This window comes from Micromesistius poutassou, assembly GCF_964030765.1.
Source record: "Micromesistius poutassou genome assembly, chromosome: 7".
In the NCBI taxonomy this organism is placed as follows: domain Eukaryota; kingdom Metazoa; phylum Chordata; class Actinopteri; order Gadiformes; family Gadidae; genus Micromesistius; species Micromesistius poutassou.
Genome location: NC_140277.1, coordinates 8,982,826 through 9,000,041, shown reverse-complemented (window position 1 = coordinate 9,000,041; position 17,216 = coordinate 8,982,826). Strand labels below are relative to the sequence as shown.

The following is a 17,216-nucleotide window of genomic DNA, read 5'->3' as shown; positions in this document are numbered from 1 at the left end:
ATGCACCTGTGGATCCACACTCTCCATCAATTCCGCCTTCGAAATGTTCCGTGGCGCTTACGTCCCCGGTGGACTCAAGGCGAAACCTAAATGAAATAGAACCACAGCCTGTCGTGATCTATTGCTTAAGTATAAAAACAAACTCTGAGTCTATTCTAACATTTGAGTAGATTTTGTTGAATTGGACTGATTGATTCTAGATAGGCCTAGGCGTTGAACCAAAGGTCCCCCTAAATAGGCTTATATGTTTTGATAACCTTACCACAATAGGTCACAAAGGCTTCATTATCTTCTGATAACTCCTGTTGTCACCTTAAATTCAACAGCTTTATTGGCAAGGAAAAATTGCAGAAGTAGTTAAAAAAATAAGGGTAAAACAATTAATTGGATGAAATTGTCTACCATACAAAGTAACAAACAGGTATTCAATAAAATATTGCTTTTAATGTTAAAGAAAATCTATACAGTTAGGCCTAACTTTGTGCAATATGTTATTGCTTGGAGTAAACATTACTCTAATACAAACAGACAAATGCAGGTTTAGAAGGTACGGTATAAATGTATTCAGCTTTAGTTAGCTGGACAGAAGTGATGCATTGGATGTCCTCATCTCATTAGAAAAGGTGACATCATGACATCATGCTGCTGTGATTTCACAAACATGGATTTCCCCCCAAAACATGCTAGTTTGCTCCTTGCAGGTATTTTAGATTTTTTCCTGATCCGCAGATAATTCTGAAATGGTTATGGTGTTCAGATTAAGTTATTTTTATTATTTCCTTTTTGTAACATGTTTAGGTGTAACAGACAAATGTGATGGTGTGTTGCTTTCCAACAGGAATGTTTATTGATGTTCTACATTAATTCAGTTTATTTAAACGTAAAAAAAAAGATAGGATTTTCTCAGTACCAAAAATAAACCAACAACTTGTTTCTGGTTGCACTCCTTCACAGTTCCACTATGTCTCAGTATTATAGAAAAATAAAAGTTTTCAGACAAATGACCATTGTAACGTTTTTTTACAGTTTTTCACAATTGTTTAAACACATTAATTGGAACATCAGACACAATGTGCACAACCTGAACTACATGATGACTCATGTACCAACTGCAAAACCAATTCTGCTGAACTCCAAACATATTTTCTGCTTTACTCAGATTCCCATTCCAAACCACACATTTTTCACAACACTACACACAATTCTCTATATCTTACACACTCTTCCTGAATTCCCTCTCTTGGTGTTCACACAGAACACACTGCCAATCACATTTCTAAACTCCAAATGCTGTAGCAATCTGCAATTTGCTATAGAAGGGTCACAGAAGAAAGAAAGAAAGAAATAAAGAAAGACACTAAAGTACAGACATTGAGTAATATCACTATGAGAATGTTGATAGTGGTGATGATGATGAACATCAACATGATCATTATTTAGGATATTATCCATTTTATGGTGGAAATGTACTGGATATAATTGACCCTTATGGGTATGTGTATGTATTTATGTAGGTAAGTGTATGCATGTATATGCAAACACACTGTATGTATGACATTTGTTTGTTAAAAATGTGAGAAGGGGGGGCTTGATATAAGCTGAAGGTTCTGCCCTACCCTTTGGTTACGACCAATAAAAATGCATTAATTCGATCATTCATTCATTCAGATGTTTTGTTTACAGTATTGCCTATTTTCTTTTATCTCTTCCATTTCATCCTGTTTGCTGTGATTTATAGTAGACTTCACATTTTGGATACAAATACAGTATTTGTTGTTACTGTAAAGTATTGTGTGTTGTTTTCTATTTGAGTACCTAAAAACATTTAACATTAATAGGTAATATTTTACACCAGGTGACAGTGTAACACTCAACATGCAATAGCATAATTCTACTGATGAAGCATTCAGTGTTTTCAATAGTGTTTTCCATTCTGCACACCAGTGTTCAATGGGTGATTAGAAATGTCTACTCATATGATGTATGTGTTGTATGTGTCATTTGAAAAGAAAATACCATTTAGTGAAGAGTTAACACTTTTGAGGGCAAAGTGTGCTTTTGCAAGAGAAGTGTAGGATTTTGCATTTTGTGTGTGAGTTTTGAAATTTGTGTCTAGGGTTTTGAGAAAATGAGGTAGTCTATCAGGAAATGTGTTTAAGCAATTGTGAAAAACTGTAAAACGTAAATACTGAAATTACAGATAAACTGTTGACCAAGTCAAATCTCATCTTAACACGGTAGGTAACTTCAACTCCAAAAATATTTGGCTTAGATATAAACAGGGACAGTGAAACTAACTATCTAAACTTGGGCAAACCACTCCATTTAACAAGTGTGGGGTGTATTCCTGTAACAACGCCGGTGCGTTTCGAAGCATTTCTTCTAAATGTCTGACCGTGTCCACATACAGCACCCTCTGCAGCACCAACGCACGAAACAGATTGACAGGCTCTGCAGTTCTGAACACCTCCGGCACTCCGAGTTCCCCCGGCAGATGCCTGTTTCCAATCAGGACGTGGTGGAGCCTCTTCTCAGTCAGGCTCCTCTGAAGGAACACCAGGGCGTCCCTGAGCCGCTGGTCAAGGAACCCGCCGCCCCAACTCGACGGCTGTCTGCTCAGCAACAGGAGGTGCAGCACCACGGTCTTGAGATGGTAGTCTGTCAGAGCGCTCTCCCCTGTCAGTCCCGTCTGCTTCTTATGGAGGAAAGTGAGAACCTGTAGGCAGTGCAAATGACAAGGGTTCTGCGGTAGGGTTCTCGTAAAATGTTTGAGCAAGTTCCTTTCGTAGACGGCCAGCGACAGGGGCCAGTAGGTGTCAGGCGTGGAGCTGGTGTCGGACGGGAAGTGCGAGACGAAGTAAGCGTCCGTGTTGTCCAATTGGACTGCGGGGATAAGGTTCAGCACGATGACCTTCCCCGAGCGGAATCTGACCTTCAGGGCGCCAGCGGTGTCTAGCTGGTGGAAGGCCAGCTCAAAGTCGTATTTGCACGCGATGCGTCCCCACGCTTTACTCACGGAGAACTGGAACCACCTCATGACCTGGTCTTTGGACAAGAAGGTGGTGTCCCTGGAGCACAGCAGGTTGTCTTCCCTGCGGTCGACTTCCTCTAACCCGGCGGTCTTGCTGTGCAGGAGACAAAGCACATCCTCCCCGACGACCACAGAGTCACACACACAACCGACGCCCAGATTCTTTCTGGTGACCTCGATGGCAGCGAAGCCCTGCAGGTCAGGGGGCACACGGCTAGCCGGGCTGCACCACAGGTGGTACTGGAAGGTGTACGGTGCCGGCGGGGTGAACGGCACGATAAGGTCGCACGTAAGAGGCTTGTGCACCTTCCAGGACTCGAACATGCTGCCGACTCCCAGGAAGTCCCCCAGCTCCATGTGTGTCTCCGTATTGCATACGTTCCTCATGGACTCCAGCAGGTTGTCTGCCAAACCCTCCGCAAACTCCTGGACCCTCCAGTTCTCATGGTATAACGTGTAGAGGCATCGGTCACAAAACTGTCTCAACAGGCCCTTGTCGAGTACCAGCGTTCTGGCCCCGCCAGAGCCATTCCCTGGGTACATTTCCTCGTCTTCGATGGTCCATGGTTCCACGTGGGCGAGATCCACCCGGCTGATTTCGATAGCAAGGAAAACGACCAGGGAGACGGCACCCCAGAAGTACCAGACATACGCTTCGTCCGGGCTCCCCTCTGATTGTTGTGGCTTTGACTCCAGCCTAGAGCGCTCTTCCTCCTCCAGCATGGACTGCTCCCGAACCAGTCGTTCCTCATGAGCGCGCATCTGTTCCTCGTGCAGGCGCATGCGGGTCAGCAGCTCCTCGTCCTGCTCTGGCAGGGTGGCGTTCTCTTGAGGAAAGAACAGCGGGTGGTTGAAGATGGCTGCCGCCACCACCAGACATACCCGCGCAATGGCGCTCGACATCTGGAGGAGCCTAGTCTCACTTAATTTCACACCTTTTAAAAGGAATTACGTCACATCCAAGCACCGCATTGCCCTTGTATGTTTCCTTTTAAAAGAGACACACATAATACAGTTCATTAGAACAATTTACACAAGCTACAAGAGAGAGCTTTGAGAGTGGATGAGATTTAGAAATTGATAATGCGAGTTTAAATAAATATCAATACTGCGTTTATAATTATGCCTGTTAATAAAGCCCTGTACATTGAACATATAGGGTTTTACATGCGGAAGTGTAAAGTTTGTTTTGTTTAGAAGTAGGCCTATCTATTCAAATATTTTTAAGTTATTTGCATTGGCCTACTGATGAGCATCACAATTTCCTATGTGCCACATTCCCAGAAAAAAAGGAACACACATACAACCACCAGAAACACAAATTCAACAGAAAACAATACAAATAAATGGAGAGGAACTTCAGAAACCCTTATCTCCGACCCGTTACAAGAAATGAGTGACGCACAACCATGACTCATGGGAATGAAAACATGCCGTCTATGTAAATGTCATTAAAAAAATGTATCATTCTTTTTTAAGAAATGAACTCAGGGACTTTCTACAACCACGCTCTTAATTTCATGCGCCAATACAAGTCCGACGTAGCAACATCTAACTTGAACAACACGAACGTGTTACTAGTGAGCCGCGTCTCACCCATGTGGCTCAAACTTACCTTGGCAGCAGATCCTGAAACACACACAGTCGCACTGTCACACACCATGGCTGGGGCTCGTAGTCTACCTTTGACTGTTAAGAGAGATGCGGTTCAGCGAGAAAAGGGAACTAGACTGTACATTTCCTGGCATTGCTGTCTCCACCCTCGAAAGGGAACAGCCTACTCACTTCCTGTTGTAAAAGGCAACGTTAACGTGTGTGTGTGTGTGTGTGTGTGTGTGTGTGTGTGTGTGTGTGTGTGTGTATATATATATATATATATATATAGGTGCCAGTGCACAGAGAAATATATAGGTAGACTATATATAAAGGTGCCAGTGCACAGAGAAACCTATAACAAAAAGAAACTGCAGGGCAGCCAAAACCATTTTTCCGGATGTAATTGTCTTTGATCGGGTAAGTCTGTTTAAGTTCAACAGTGATCATAATTAAACATGGACCTAAAAGCATAAATAACAACCTCTTATTCTTCATTCCACTTAAGTACATTTAACTGCACAAATGCACATTTCATCGACACATAAAAAGCTGAAGTGTTCTCACACATGAGGGGTCATTGCCTGGGCGGCCCTCGGGTATAGCCTAGCCCCTGTACTGTCTGGCGCTTGGACTGAAAAAGTGGGTGATTGGAGCAGGTTTTACTGCATTACCTTTGGATGTGTTTTATGAATAAGATACATACATTAATTGTGTCCAATAAACATGCCTTGTTGAAATAATCTGAGCTTAGTGTTCGTTCACCAGTAGGCTCCGTCGAGTCACGTTGATTTACTTAAGTCATTTATTAAAGGGGTGTGTGTGATTAGCCATTACATGCCGTTTGAAAATCGGCCTTTTCCTGTGCCCTAGAATCATCACTAGTGGGCGTGTCCACCTAGATGTATGATGAATAGATACACAACATTTGCCACAGTCCACTGGGTAGGCTGGTGGACTGATCTACCCAGCATACATCTAGGTGGCATGGTATCACCCCTTTAATAAGGGTTAGGGTAATAGTTGTGGAAATTATTAGGTATTGTGGAGGTATTTTCTGTCTCCCTAGGAGAATATACAGTTCAGCTGCATGATATGCATCTACAGGAACATTCTCAAAAATGTCATCCATAAGAAGAGGGCACAGATCAAGGGCAGTGTCATCACAGTGGTGCTGTCCTTTTGGGGTGTACCCCTCTTTGAAACCCGCCACCTCTTTGTATTTGAGTGTTTCTGGTGTCAGCGGGTCACTTAGGCAGGAGGAGGTGCTGCTTCAGATGCAACAGGACTGTCCTGGCCTACTCCACTCCAGCCTTCCACAGATGAGTCCTGGAGGTGAACGGTGTGAAGGAGACAGGCAAGGTGACAGTGGCAGCAGGAAATTTAGGGCAAACATTTATACCCAATATAAATGTGTTCTACAAATATGCTTACATAAAATGAGTGCAGGCGACTGTGAACTAACAAATTAATTAAATGTGGTCTACTCTTTGTCTGTAAGTCATGTGACTTTTTGGGATATATGTTGGGGGTTCTTGGTAAAAATACTAGTAAAAAAGTAAAGTAAATACTGCCACAATGGAGGGGGTATGTGGGATTGCGGATTTAGGTCCAGTCTGGTTAAAAAAAAAAACATACCCGGTGGTTGATAGTGATCAGTGGCACCTATAATGTTTTTATGGTTTGGGTGTTAGAGGTTATGAAACTTGGGAAATGGGTATAAGTAGTCATGCCGTCAGCGCGGGGTGGCGACCCCGAACGGGCCCCAAACAAATCTGCCGCTCAAATCTGACTCCAAAGTTTTCTGAAAACATGGCAGGCCTGGGTGAATCAATGTTAACAAGAGGATGATACAAATAATACAAATTTATTAACGATAAGCACGGTAAAAAAAATAAAATACACTGCCCAAAGATAACACAGTGGCAGGTCAACTTTATTCATCATAAGGAAGCACGATAAAGATATGTTCCAGCTTAACACACGTGATAACACATGGGTCCCGAGGATGGAGATATGGGTGTGCGTGCAAGTGCCCCAAATCCCTGTGCCCGCCCCAAGCACTTGCTTGTGTGGCGCACCTTAGCCATTGTTTTTACTTAGGACCTTTATAGCCTTTTTTTTATAAAATAAAATACAGACAAAGCCTGTATGCATAATTTAAGCTAAATAGATTTGATCAATAATTGCGTAGGTTTGTGTCTCTGGCCACAAATACATATCTAGTGGATGTAAACTTCCCCCGTACAAAAGCGGGGGAAGATAAAATAATCTAAATAAAGAAAATGGTTTTGCACTTGTAAATAATGAATCACGTTTGTAGCCTACACTCAGATGTACTCTACTTATTCTTGAACGCGAGTGGCTTGAATAAAATAAAATAAAACATTCAGAGTATGCAAATTATTCTAAAGAGGTCTCTGTGCGTAGCCCCGCCTGCTCCAGTGAACCAAAGCCGGCTCCTTGACGAAGGGGGAATATACCCCTTCGGTTTAACACAAGCAAGACAGTGAAATTTTAACATCTGCCAAGTAGCGACCGTACCTGCTTGGCAGTGTAAAAATGCAGAGTGTCTTGGATAGTTCTGTGTGGTAATAATTCAAAAGTGTAAAAATGATAATCAATATATCAAATTATTCCTGGAGGGGCAGATGCTGGTTGGTTGCGAGAATTTCTGTCACTCTGAATGATGTTGTCCACCTGCTCCGCTATGGAAATTTTGTTGTTCTTCAACAGCCCATTCACCAGCATCTTGGGGGCCTCCCTGCCATGCTTTTGCTCCCACTCCCCCAGAAGCCCAATGGTCTGCTCCTTGGAGTCCTTGGGGTTGTTCAACTGGTGGTTCTCGATGGCGGGTTTCATGAAGCCGTCCTTCATGGCGATGTTCTTCATTTCAACCCATCCCACCACGTCTGCGATGGCAGGGATAAGCGTGGAGAAGTTCCCGTCTGTCATGATGATCAGGAAGATTATCATGTAGTATTAGCATGTCTACTTTATTATTGAGTGATGTGTTTTTTTGACGGAGGAAGGAGGAGGTCATTTGCCTTACCTTCATCAAGGTATGCATTGTTAAGTAGTGCCCGATTCGGAGAAGAAAGCTACGAAAACATGAAGTTAAGTTAACAAGTTATTCTGATTCAGCAGGAAAATTAGCTCTGTTTAAAATAATTATAGAATAGAGAGTAAGTAAGTAAAAACATGACTTGACTAACAAAATACAGCCAGGGAAAGACATGAAATAAATGTACACACAATATAGATAAAAAAACATGTTACTATATAGAATTGTATACATTTATTTAAAAAACGAAAGATTGACATGGCTGCATTGATTCATAGGGCGCATGTCCAAAAACAGACTTTACTTCACTCAGGAAACACACAGCAATACGCCCTGTGTAACTGGTAAGACTAACAAACCTGCATCTCCTTGTACAAAAACCGCCAGCTATGTATGCTAATGATAGAAAAAGTGACGAGACAGGGTTTACAATTAGATAAAATGGTTAGTAGTAAGTGTTATGTCCGGACTAAGGAAACATACTAAGTAGAGTAATTTACAATCAACTTACTTCGATATTTACTCCATTCGTCCCCTCTACTTCTCCTTCTCCCATTTCTATAATCAAATGAAATTAAAATTAGATTATAGATCCTTATTTGCTCTTAAGGCATCACCATTGACTTCTACCTTGTTTGTATGTTAATTATCATAAAGAAAATCACATCTTTAAATCAAAAAACACATTTGTGAAAGAGTTTACACACTAATTAAAACAAACATACAAACATTATTTTCCATTTCTGCAGAGTCAGTTGTGCTAGATGTCACTCAATTCTACACACTGCCTCTTTAAGCAGAATATCTGATGAGCAGATCGTTTTAATGTTGCTTCGGGATAACAGAATACTCACTGAAGCAAAACCATTTCTTCCACCTACATAGGCCTACTACTAGGCCTACAACTACTACCAAAATCACCAGTACTACGACAGCTGTCACTGTAGGGTCCGGTCCTGGAACCGAGAGAAGAATTCTTGTTGTTATTGTTTGAAGAATTAAACTCACAGCATGCTACGAAATATATTGATATATTTAAAGTCCTGAACCTTGGCTCTTCTCTTTGCAGACCGTATCTTTGGTTCCTGTGCAGGAATTCTTGACACCGGTTTCCTCGCACCTTGACCCAAATATAAGAGGAAAATAGGGAATCACACACACACAAACACACACATAGGCATACGTTTTTGTTTAAACAAAACGACAGTTAATTTAGAGACAAATGATTGAGAAAGAAAAAAAACGCTGGTGGTTCTTTCGTCACTAGGATTGATTGGTTCTTATTGATTTTGTCTAAATGAAAAAAACAACTGTTTGACGGGAGCAACCAAGAAACAGAAGGTGACGGTGAGTTCACACACTTTTTACAGGGGTTACAGCTAGTGAAGAGTTGGCTGGGGGAGAAGTAGCCCACTTTACACCGACACACAGCGTCCTTGGCGATGGTGCATTCTTCCTCCACCTCAAGATTGGCTATGAGAGAAAGTTTGAACGGTTGAGTCATTTAACGAAAGAGAGAGTTTCAGGTACACGTCATTAAGGAGGAGTTAAAGCGTTTTGAGATCGAAGCTAGTAGGCCGTTTTACAAGCCCTAATCGACATGTTTTGACGCTTTAACATTATAGTGTTGTGTGTTGCTTCCTACCATTGGGCTGAGCGCAGGAGGTACAGAGCTCACAGGTGCGCTTGGAATTAGGCTTGCTGTTGTATGTTTTCCCCCTCTCACAGTGCTCACACTCTGTGTCGCTCACACTCTGTACACACACCTTAGTTAGTTTCTGACCTGTGAAGAAACACACAAAACAAAGAATGTCGAGCGAAACCAACTAGTAACCAACAAGTAAAGAATAATCGAAATAAATGACTGGCACACAATGATGTAATGGGTAGCCTAAATTAAACAACATACCAGCTGCACACAGACAACAGGTATTTCCATTAACTGTGTAATTTCCATCTTGACATGCATTTATAGGGCTAAATTTGTTTTCCTTCTCCTCGGCAGAGTCGACCCTATAACGCCATCGGCCAAATACAAGGGAAGGGAAAACGAAAGTAAAACAACGTTATAACAATCTATGGCTACAGATTGGTGTTTCTGTCTACGGATAAGACGTATATTCTCACTCACCATGGCAGGGAAAGGACGACGAGAAATAAAGCCCATTTGCAGTGACTTTGCGAGTATAATTTCATCTTAAAGTTCCGTTTCAAGAAGAGCAAATGGTTCTATGGACCGCGTTCAACGTGTGCGGCCCGCTGCGGCCCCACCCGAAGCAATGCCGAAGGCCCTCCCCCACCAAGCGCGTGATCTCAAGATTGGCAACGCCCCCTTTTCTCTAAACGTGCGAAGTTCTTGGCATCGCAGCGCTCAGCGCTCGCCCTGTTCAGTCGCTCTGGAGTTATATTGTGATAACCTCCATCATGTCAGTTCCTTTCAGAGTAGAGACCATGGCCCGCCTGATATGTTCTGAATTTGGGAAGGAATTAATATTAGTGTAAATAGATAAGATATAACTGGTTATCACATCATTCAACAATGAGCCAAACGCTGAAAGGGGTAATCTTGAGTGTGTGTGTTTTAAGAGCTTTTCTGGAATCAAAGACACAAAAACACCGCATTGGACAATTTTATATATTGTCCAATGGGCATATATATATATATATATATATATATATATATATATATATATATATATAATTATATGGAAGGCCACTAGTCTGTTTTAATGGTCCGAATGGCTTTCCATAGCTAGATACTACTTGAACTTGTGCTGCCCAGTATGAGCTGAGCCGGGGGTGCGGATGGACCTGACACCCCCTTAAGGGTGGCGCTGGACCAGGCAAAGCTTCATCCATTGTCTTTGCATTGCATTGAGCACCCAGAAGTCATTTGACTTGTATAAATAAATGTATGCTCCATAAAAACCACTAGGGGGTAGTGTTGTTCTTAATATAAAAACCCAAGCATCCAGCCCTTATCCTGCCAAGAGCAATTATCCGGCCAAGAGTCAGTGGTCTGCCTAATCGTATGTATTGCATTGAATGATCTTCCCCTACTCATAACATAAGGTTATTCTGCGAAAAGACTATTCACATAGTCATATGCACGAGCGTGAAGTATTCTATTTTGCCTTTGCCACTTTCTTTAGAATGATAACCACTTTGTTTGAAGTGGCATCAGTAAATTGGTATAAAACATTAAATGTCACGTATGTTGGATCGATCTCATAGCCTACATATTTCATTATAATATCAACTTTTCTTTGTTGCTGCTGAAAATGTTGCCCATAGACTAGAAAGTGGTCATTTTGTTGCTTTGTCTTAGTGCTTGCTTTACTGTAGGTGGACGTAAGATTTAGCTTGCACTGTTCATAATAACCTAAACTGGCCAACGAGTAAATCCAAACCATTGATACTATTTCAATTTTCACTTCAATTTCACTGAAATTGAAATAGCAAATATATATATATATTCATAAGAACTACACACGTCCCAGGGAGAACTTTAGTACAGAAGGTCTACATAATTGCAACTTTGATGACTAGTTTGAGGGCTTAGTTAAGATGCGTTATTTTCATTGTCAAAACCACACATTTGCAACTATTTTGACTTAATAGAAGTGTGTGTGTGTGTGTGTGTGTGTGTGTGTGTGTGTGTGTGTGTGTGTGTGTGTGTGTGTGTGTGTGTGTGTGTGTGTGTGTTTGTGCGTGCGTGCGTGTGTGCATATGTGTATGTGTCTTTATCTGTCCGTGCGTGCGAGTGCGTGTGCGTGTGCGTGTGTGTGTGTGTGTGTGTGTGTGTGTGTGTGTGTGTGTGTGTGAGAGAGAGAGAGAGAGAGAGAGAGAGAGAGAGAGCGAGAGAGTGTGTGACTATATGTGCGACTTCTGTCTGTCTGGAAGCAGGCGGTGCTTATCTGTGTCAATGAATCAGGTGACGATCCCAAAGGTTTCAACTGCCAACCTGAACAGCCCAAGGGTCATATCTGCCATTGCCTTTGGAGATGGCATTCTGTGCAGAATCAACGGTTACAAATCAGTGTGATCATACTGATCGGATACAGATCATCACAGCCCAGAACAGAGTGCCAGTTACAAGTGACTTCCCACCACAGGAAGTGACCTCATTGGCCTTGACGTGCATGCTTTTGGGTTGAGAACATTTTATGAAGAGCAATGTATGACATGCATATTGCTTTGTAGCAATAATCAACACTAAAAGTAGTAGCCTATCATGAAATTACAAATGTATTCAGAATTACATTCTAGTAGTAGACCAAAGCAATTTGATTAGATTGCTCTTATAGTGTTCAGTGTTCAACTATTAAAAAATACAGGGGAAAAAATACATAATGGGACCATATAATCTCACCGTGAAAACAAGTTATTCAAATAAGCAGTTATTTTGCATATGGGAAACAGCTTTTCAAGATTATACAAATGAATAACATTTAAAAGAGACGTGCATTTCGAAAGCATGCGCGACATCGTGTAGCTGTCTGTGTGTGCGGAGCGATTTTTGCACCACGACACTTCCAGCGGTCGTCCTCATTAAGAGCGAGCGTGTGTGTCTGTACATTGATGGGGTGTATGTGCGGGAGGGGGGGAGGGGATTTGTCTGGAAACCAGTCATTCACTGAGCTGTCTTCTAGAGAGACAATGGAGAGGAGTGTAGATGTACTCTGCCAATGTACTCTTCCAAGCTGCGTGTCTCCGTCTCAATGTGTTTCTCTGGCACACAGAGAGGCGCACTGAGCGATAATGCTCGCTGAATATCCCCGGCGAGATGGGATTCGGTCAGAAAGTGGGCAGGATTGAAGAAATCCGTTCGGGGACTTAATGCTAGCGGTGGTGACGACAGAGATGGGGCTATAGGCTGATGGCTGTGGGACTCCAGCCAAGCTTTTGTTGACTTGTCTGACTCCTCGTATGCGACTCTCTCTGTCCCGTCCTTCACCTATCTACGGCTGTCTGCTGAGGACAACCAACCAAGTGATGGTCCTGGCTTAAACCCTTCTATCTCTTGAATAGACATGAACATTGTTTGCGCCGTCTGTGTCGTAGCCTTAAAGCTTGATTATCTCGGTTTGATCTTTGTGGTGGATCGACCACAGGGTGTGTTCACTGTAGGACGACATAATGTTAGAAAAAATGTATCCTCCCATCCTTTCTATCAATCGTCTGTCTCTCTCGCTCTCTTTGTCTTGTGCACCACAAGTTGACACACACACACACACACACACACACACACACACACACACACACACACACACACACACACACACACACACACACACACACACACACACACACACACACACACACACACACACACACACAGGCTTGAATGTAGGAGCAACTTCTGAAGTCACACCACTTGCATGTTATCACACTATGTGGTCATATAATATTGACTCGTATACTCCGTATTAGGCCTACTTATACTAGCGATTGGCTCCACGAAAATAAAAAATCCCCTACAGAAAATGAAAAATGTTTACCCTCCCAACAACTGAATTTGGGGGGGGGGGGCAGAGATAGAGGAGAGAGAGAGAGAGAGAGAGAGAGAGAGAGAGAGAGAGAGAGAGAGAGAGAGAGAGAGAGAGAGAGAGAGAGAGAGAGAGAGGATAGATATACAGATAGATAGAGAGCGAGAGAGAGGGAGGCAGAGAGAGAGAGGGAGAGAGGGGAAGGCAGAGAGCAAAAGAGGGACGCAGAGAGAAAGAGAGAGAGAGGGGGAGGCAGAGAGCGAGAGAGACAGAGAGAGAGTGAGAGCACATAGGTTGGAGGAGGAAATGGTTGCGTCTAAAAATAGAGCTGGCCTACGTAGAAGGGATTCATTTTGATGTATTGTATTATATATTAATACCATGTATTATTCAAGTTCCTAATGTCATAATGTTGCAAGTTAGCAGAATGTGAAAATATGTCATCTGGTTTATTGAATTTAAATGTTTGTGGATCAGATGGCACATTGATAGAAATACCGATTACTCTATGAATTGAATGTCTCTTGATTGTCTTTAATAGTCATATATTGGCAGTATACGTATAGGTATATTCCTGCCAATACATTGAACAGGCGTCTGTTCTGTGTCTAGGCCTATATTTCTGTTAAAAGGACTAGAAATAAAGGACTAAAGAAAATATCTAATGGATTTGAGAATAAGCCAACACGATAAACAACGGATGGGATTGTGTTTGAACGAGAGGCATCAACATCGAACTAGACCCTCCAAAAAAAAATAATAATAATCGGAGAGGGGCCTCATTTATAATTCAGATCCGTCGTAACGACACGGGAGGCGCGGATGCATCTGTCTGCATTACCGCCGCCGTTGCCTCGCCGTTGCATCACCCTCGTGGTGGTGGTGTTTTTTTTTTTCACTTCGACGCTTTTAAACGCAGCGCCCCGCGCTCCCTATGCGCTGGGGCTGCGCTCTCGTTTCAGCTCCAGATGTAAAAGAGGTTTACGTGACGCGCCGCGCCGCTGCTCTCGCGCCACCTCTCCGGCGGAGCGGCTCTGGCGGTCGGCAACCTCCGAAGTACGGTCCAGTTCCATACGAGGACCAGGGCTCCTCTGGTATTTATTGATGTCTTATCGACCGGTGTGCATCTTTTACAAGGAGGCCAACATGTTCAAGGATATTATGATGACGATGATGATTATCCCCGCCGCCCCTCCCCCCAAACCCACTTTGCGCCGCGCACTCCCGAACAACTTTGAACCCATCCCCCAACGTACGCACACAGACATGTATGGCTCTCGGCCGCACAGAAAGAGAGCGCATGTGGCTTATTACACACAGATACGCGCGCGCGCACACGCACGCACGCACACGCGCACGCACGCACACACACACACACACACACACACACACACACACACACACACACACACACACACACACACACACACACACACACAGCTGGCTGCCGGTGCATCTGACCTACTTCGGTACTAAGGGTTGGAGGAAGCTTTGGGATCGGAATGTATAATAATAATAATCATAATGATAATAAGTATTGTTATTATGTTTATTATAATTATAAATAACATTAGCAATCATATACATATTCTACATAGTATTATTATTGTTGTTATTATTGTTATTGCCATTGCTATTATTATCATCATCAATATTATTGTCCTAGTATTCCACTACTGTGTCTGATATCTGCCTTGTCACTGGCAGATGGTACCAGAGGTGGAGAGCTCTGTCTGCTGCTGTGGGCCTTGGACACACACACACACACACACACACACACACACACACACACACACACACACACACATACACACACACACACACAAAGAGAGAGAGAGAGAGAGAGACATGGACAATGTTGTGTAAGATGGTCACTTTTCGCTCACGTTACATGTTACACTCAAATATTTGCACAATATCAAATTCCACAAATGCCCTTTTGTTAAGGCTATTTCAGTTGACTTAACTGACAGTTGAACGCCAAGCGACTTAAGTGGATCCATATAAACGACATGCATACAAGTGTAGACGAGCATGTTGCAAACACATACACGCACACACACGCACACACACACACACACACACAGCACACGGTTTACACCCTCGGCTGTTGGGCTAATCATGGCCAATAGGAAGGAAGTGGTCTATCACACACATTTATGGTGGTGGTGAATGGTCTCTCTCTCTCTCTCTCTCTCTCTCTCTCTCTCTCTCTCTCTCTCTCTCTCACTCACTTCCTCCCCCAAAATCACAGAGGAAGTTAGTAGCCACGGAAACTCGCCTCTTATTCATCTTTTTGTTTTCTGATATTTGAGCACTAGTCACACGACACCATTTGTAGTGCTTTTGTTTAGTTATTATTTGTAGGGAATGTGTGCTATACTGGCTTATAAAGGTGTGAGCGTCATTCTCTTTCCTGTATTATTGACGTGCTTCCATGCAAAGTTAAAGTTAATCTGATGTGTCAGTGTGCTGCTAATTACCTCAGCTTCCTCTTTAACTGATTGGGTGCAAGTGGGTGGGCTTGACATTTGAACCAATAGAAACAGTTTTGTGGAGACTGATGTGGTGTCAATGTAAGCAGTGGCACAAACACACACGTAAAACATATCCCCAAGCATGCAAGCTACCCCACGTACACACACACACACACACACACACACACACACACACACACACACACACACACACACACACACACACACACACACAAACATACCCCAAGTATGCAAGCTACCACACACACACATACACACACACACACACACACACACACACACACACACACACACACACACACACACACACACACACACACACACCTTCCGTTCAATTTAGTACATCTAGGACGTTCCTGTAAGTGTGCGTGTGGAGAGGCTAGAGGGTTAGACTGGAAGAGTAATGACATCATGTATTAGGTCTTTGCTCGTGGCAAACTGCACCCCTGAGCTTTCGGTATTCTCTGTCTCTTCCTCCTCTTCGCTCCAAGTGTTGCCGCATGTCAACTGCGCTCTGACGCACGCTGCAGGCATTGAGTCCGTGCGGCGATGAGTGGTTGTAAAACACACCTTTTTAGGTTGATACTTCATAAATCTTTTCTTTGTGCTTCCCTGGAGTTCATGAACACCGCCTCGCTCTCACTATACCTTTCATCTCTCAAAGAACCACCCTCCCCCTTCCCTCACTCTCTTCCTGGCTGAGAGGTCAAAGGTTAATCTCCAGGCCACCGTAGCTATTCCACAATGTAACTCTTGAAAAATGACAAAGCACAGTTCTCAATTGAATCTATATATGAGTCTGATATTAGGATGTTAAAGGCCCTGTCTAATGGAAGTCCAGATTAAGTTACATTGTTTAGCGCAAAAGCATGAAAAATACTAATGAATAATTATATTTATTTGGTGTCTATATAATGGTTTTGAAGTTACCCAATTAGGACCCATTGAAAAGGTAACTCAAGTGGGACCTGAGAGAGTTGATTCCTCATTTTGTAGGAACTTTAAATTAAATTGGAAGTAATTTGGTAGTTGAACGACAGTATACATTCCAGTTCTGCGTCGTCTATTTACTCTTGACATCACGGCCTTGTCATCCTCAAGTGTAACAGGGTAGGTTCCTGACAGCCTGATAGGTAGCAGTGCTGGCCAGGGTTTCACACGGTGTCATTTGACTTTGACAGAACCTGTTATCCATGCTGTGGTTATATTTACGCACACTTAATAACCTGAAATTAATTTAAGTGGAACTGACATAAACCTGTGTATTTGAATCCATATCCCGCATCCCTGTCTGCACTTGTGTGTATATCTGTGTGTATTTGTGGTTTGTGTGTGTGTGTGTGCATGGTGAGTGTGAGAAAAATGTCACTCAATGGGTCAGTTCCCATTCCAATGTGTTTCGTATCCTTTTGTGTGTGTGTGTGTGTGTGTGTGTGTGTGTGTGTGTTGATGTGCCCCTGTGTGTGTGTGTGTGTGTGTGTGTGTGTGTGTGTGTGTGTTGATGTGCCCATGTGTGTGTGTGTGTGTGTGTGTGTGTGTGT

General features: G+C 42.9%; 2 protein-coding genes across 2 annotated transcripts; both read right to left on the bottom strand.

Annotated features, from left to right (window-relative positions):
• Nucleotides 1–862: 862 nt before the first annotated feature.
• On the bottom strand, nt 863–4,778 carry itprip (inositol 1,4,5-trisphosphate receptor interacting protein). The gene is made up of 2 exons (XM_084470397.1): nt 4,647–4,778; nt 863–4,019 (listed from the first exon to the last, which is right to left on the bottom strand). The coding sequence occupies exon 2, from the start codon at nt 3,932–3,934 to the stop codon at nt 2,294–2,296; it is 1,641 nt and encodes a 546-aa protein (XP_084326523.1). The 5' UTR covers nt 3,935–4,019; nt 4,647–4,778; the 3' UTR covers nt 863–2,293.
• Nucleotides 4,779–6,511: 1,733 nt separating this feature from the next.
• fas (Fas cell surface death receptor) lies at nt 6,512–9,955 on the bottom strand. Its single transcript, XM_084470922.1, has 9 exons — nt 9,820–9,955; nt 9,598–9,701; nt 9,334–9,471; nt 9,050–9,161; nt 8,738–8,808; nt 8,543–8,644; nt 8,200–8,246; nt 7,677–7,725; nt 6,512–7,572 (listed from the first exon to the last, which is right to left on the bottom strand). Exons 1-9 carry the CDS (start codon nt 9,882–9,884, stop codon nt 7,253–7,255), a joined length of 1,008 nt encoding a protein of 335 aa, XP_084327048.1. The 5' UTR covers nt 9,885–9,955; the 3' UTR covers nt 6,512–7,252.
• Between the last annotated feature and the right edge of the window lie 7,261 nt (nt 9,956–17,216).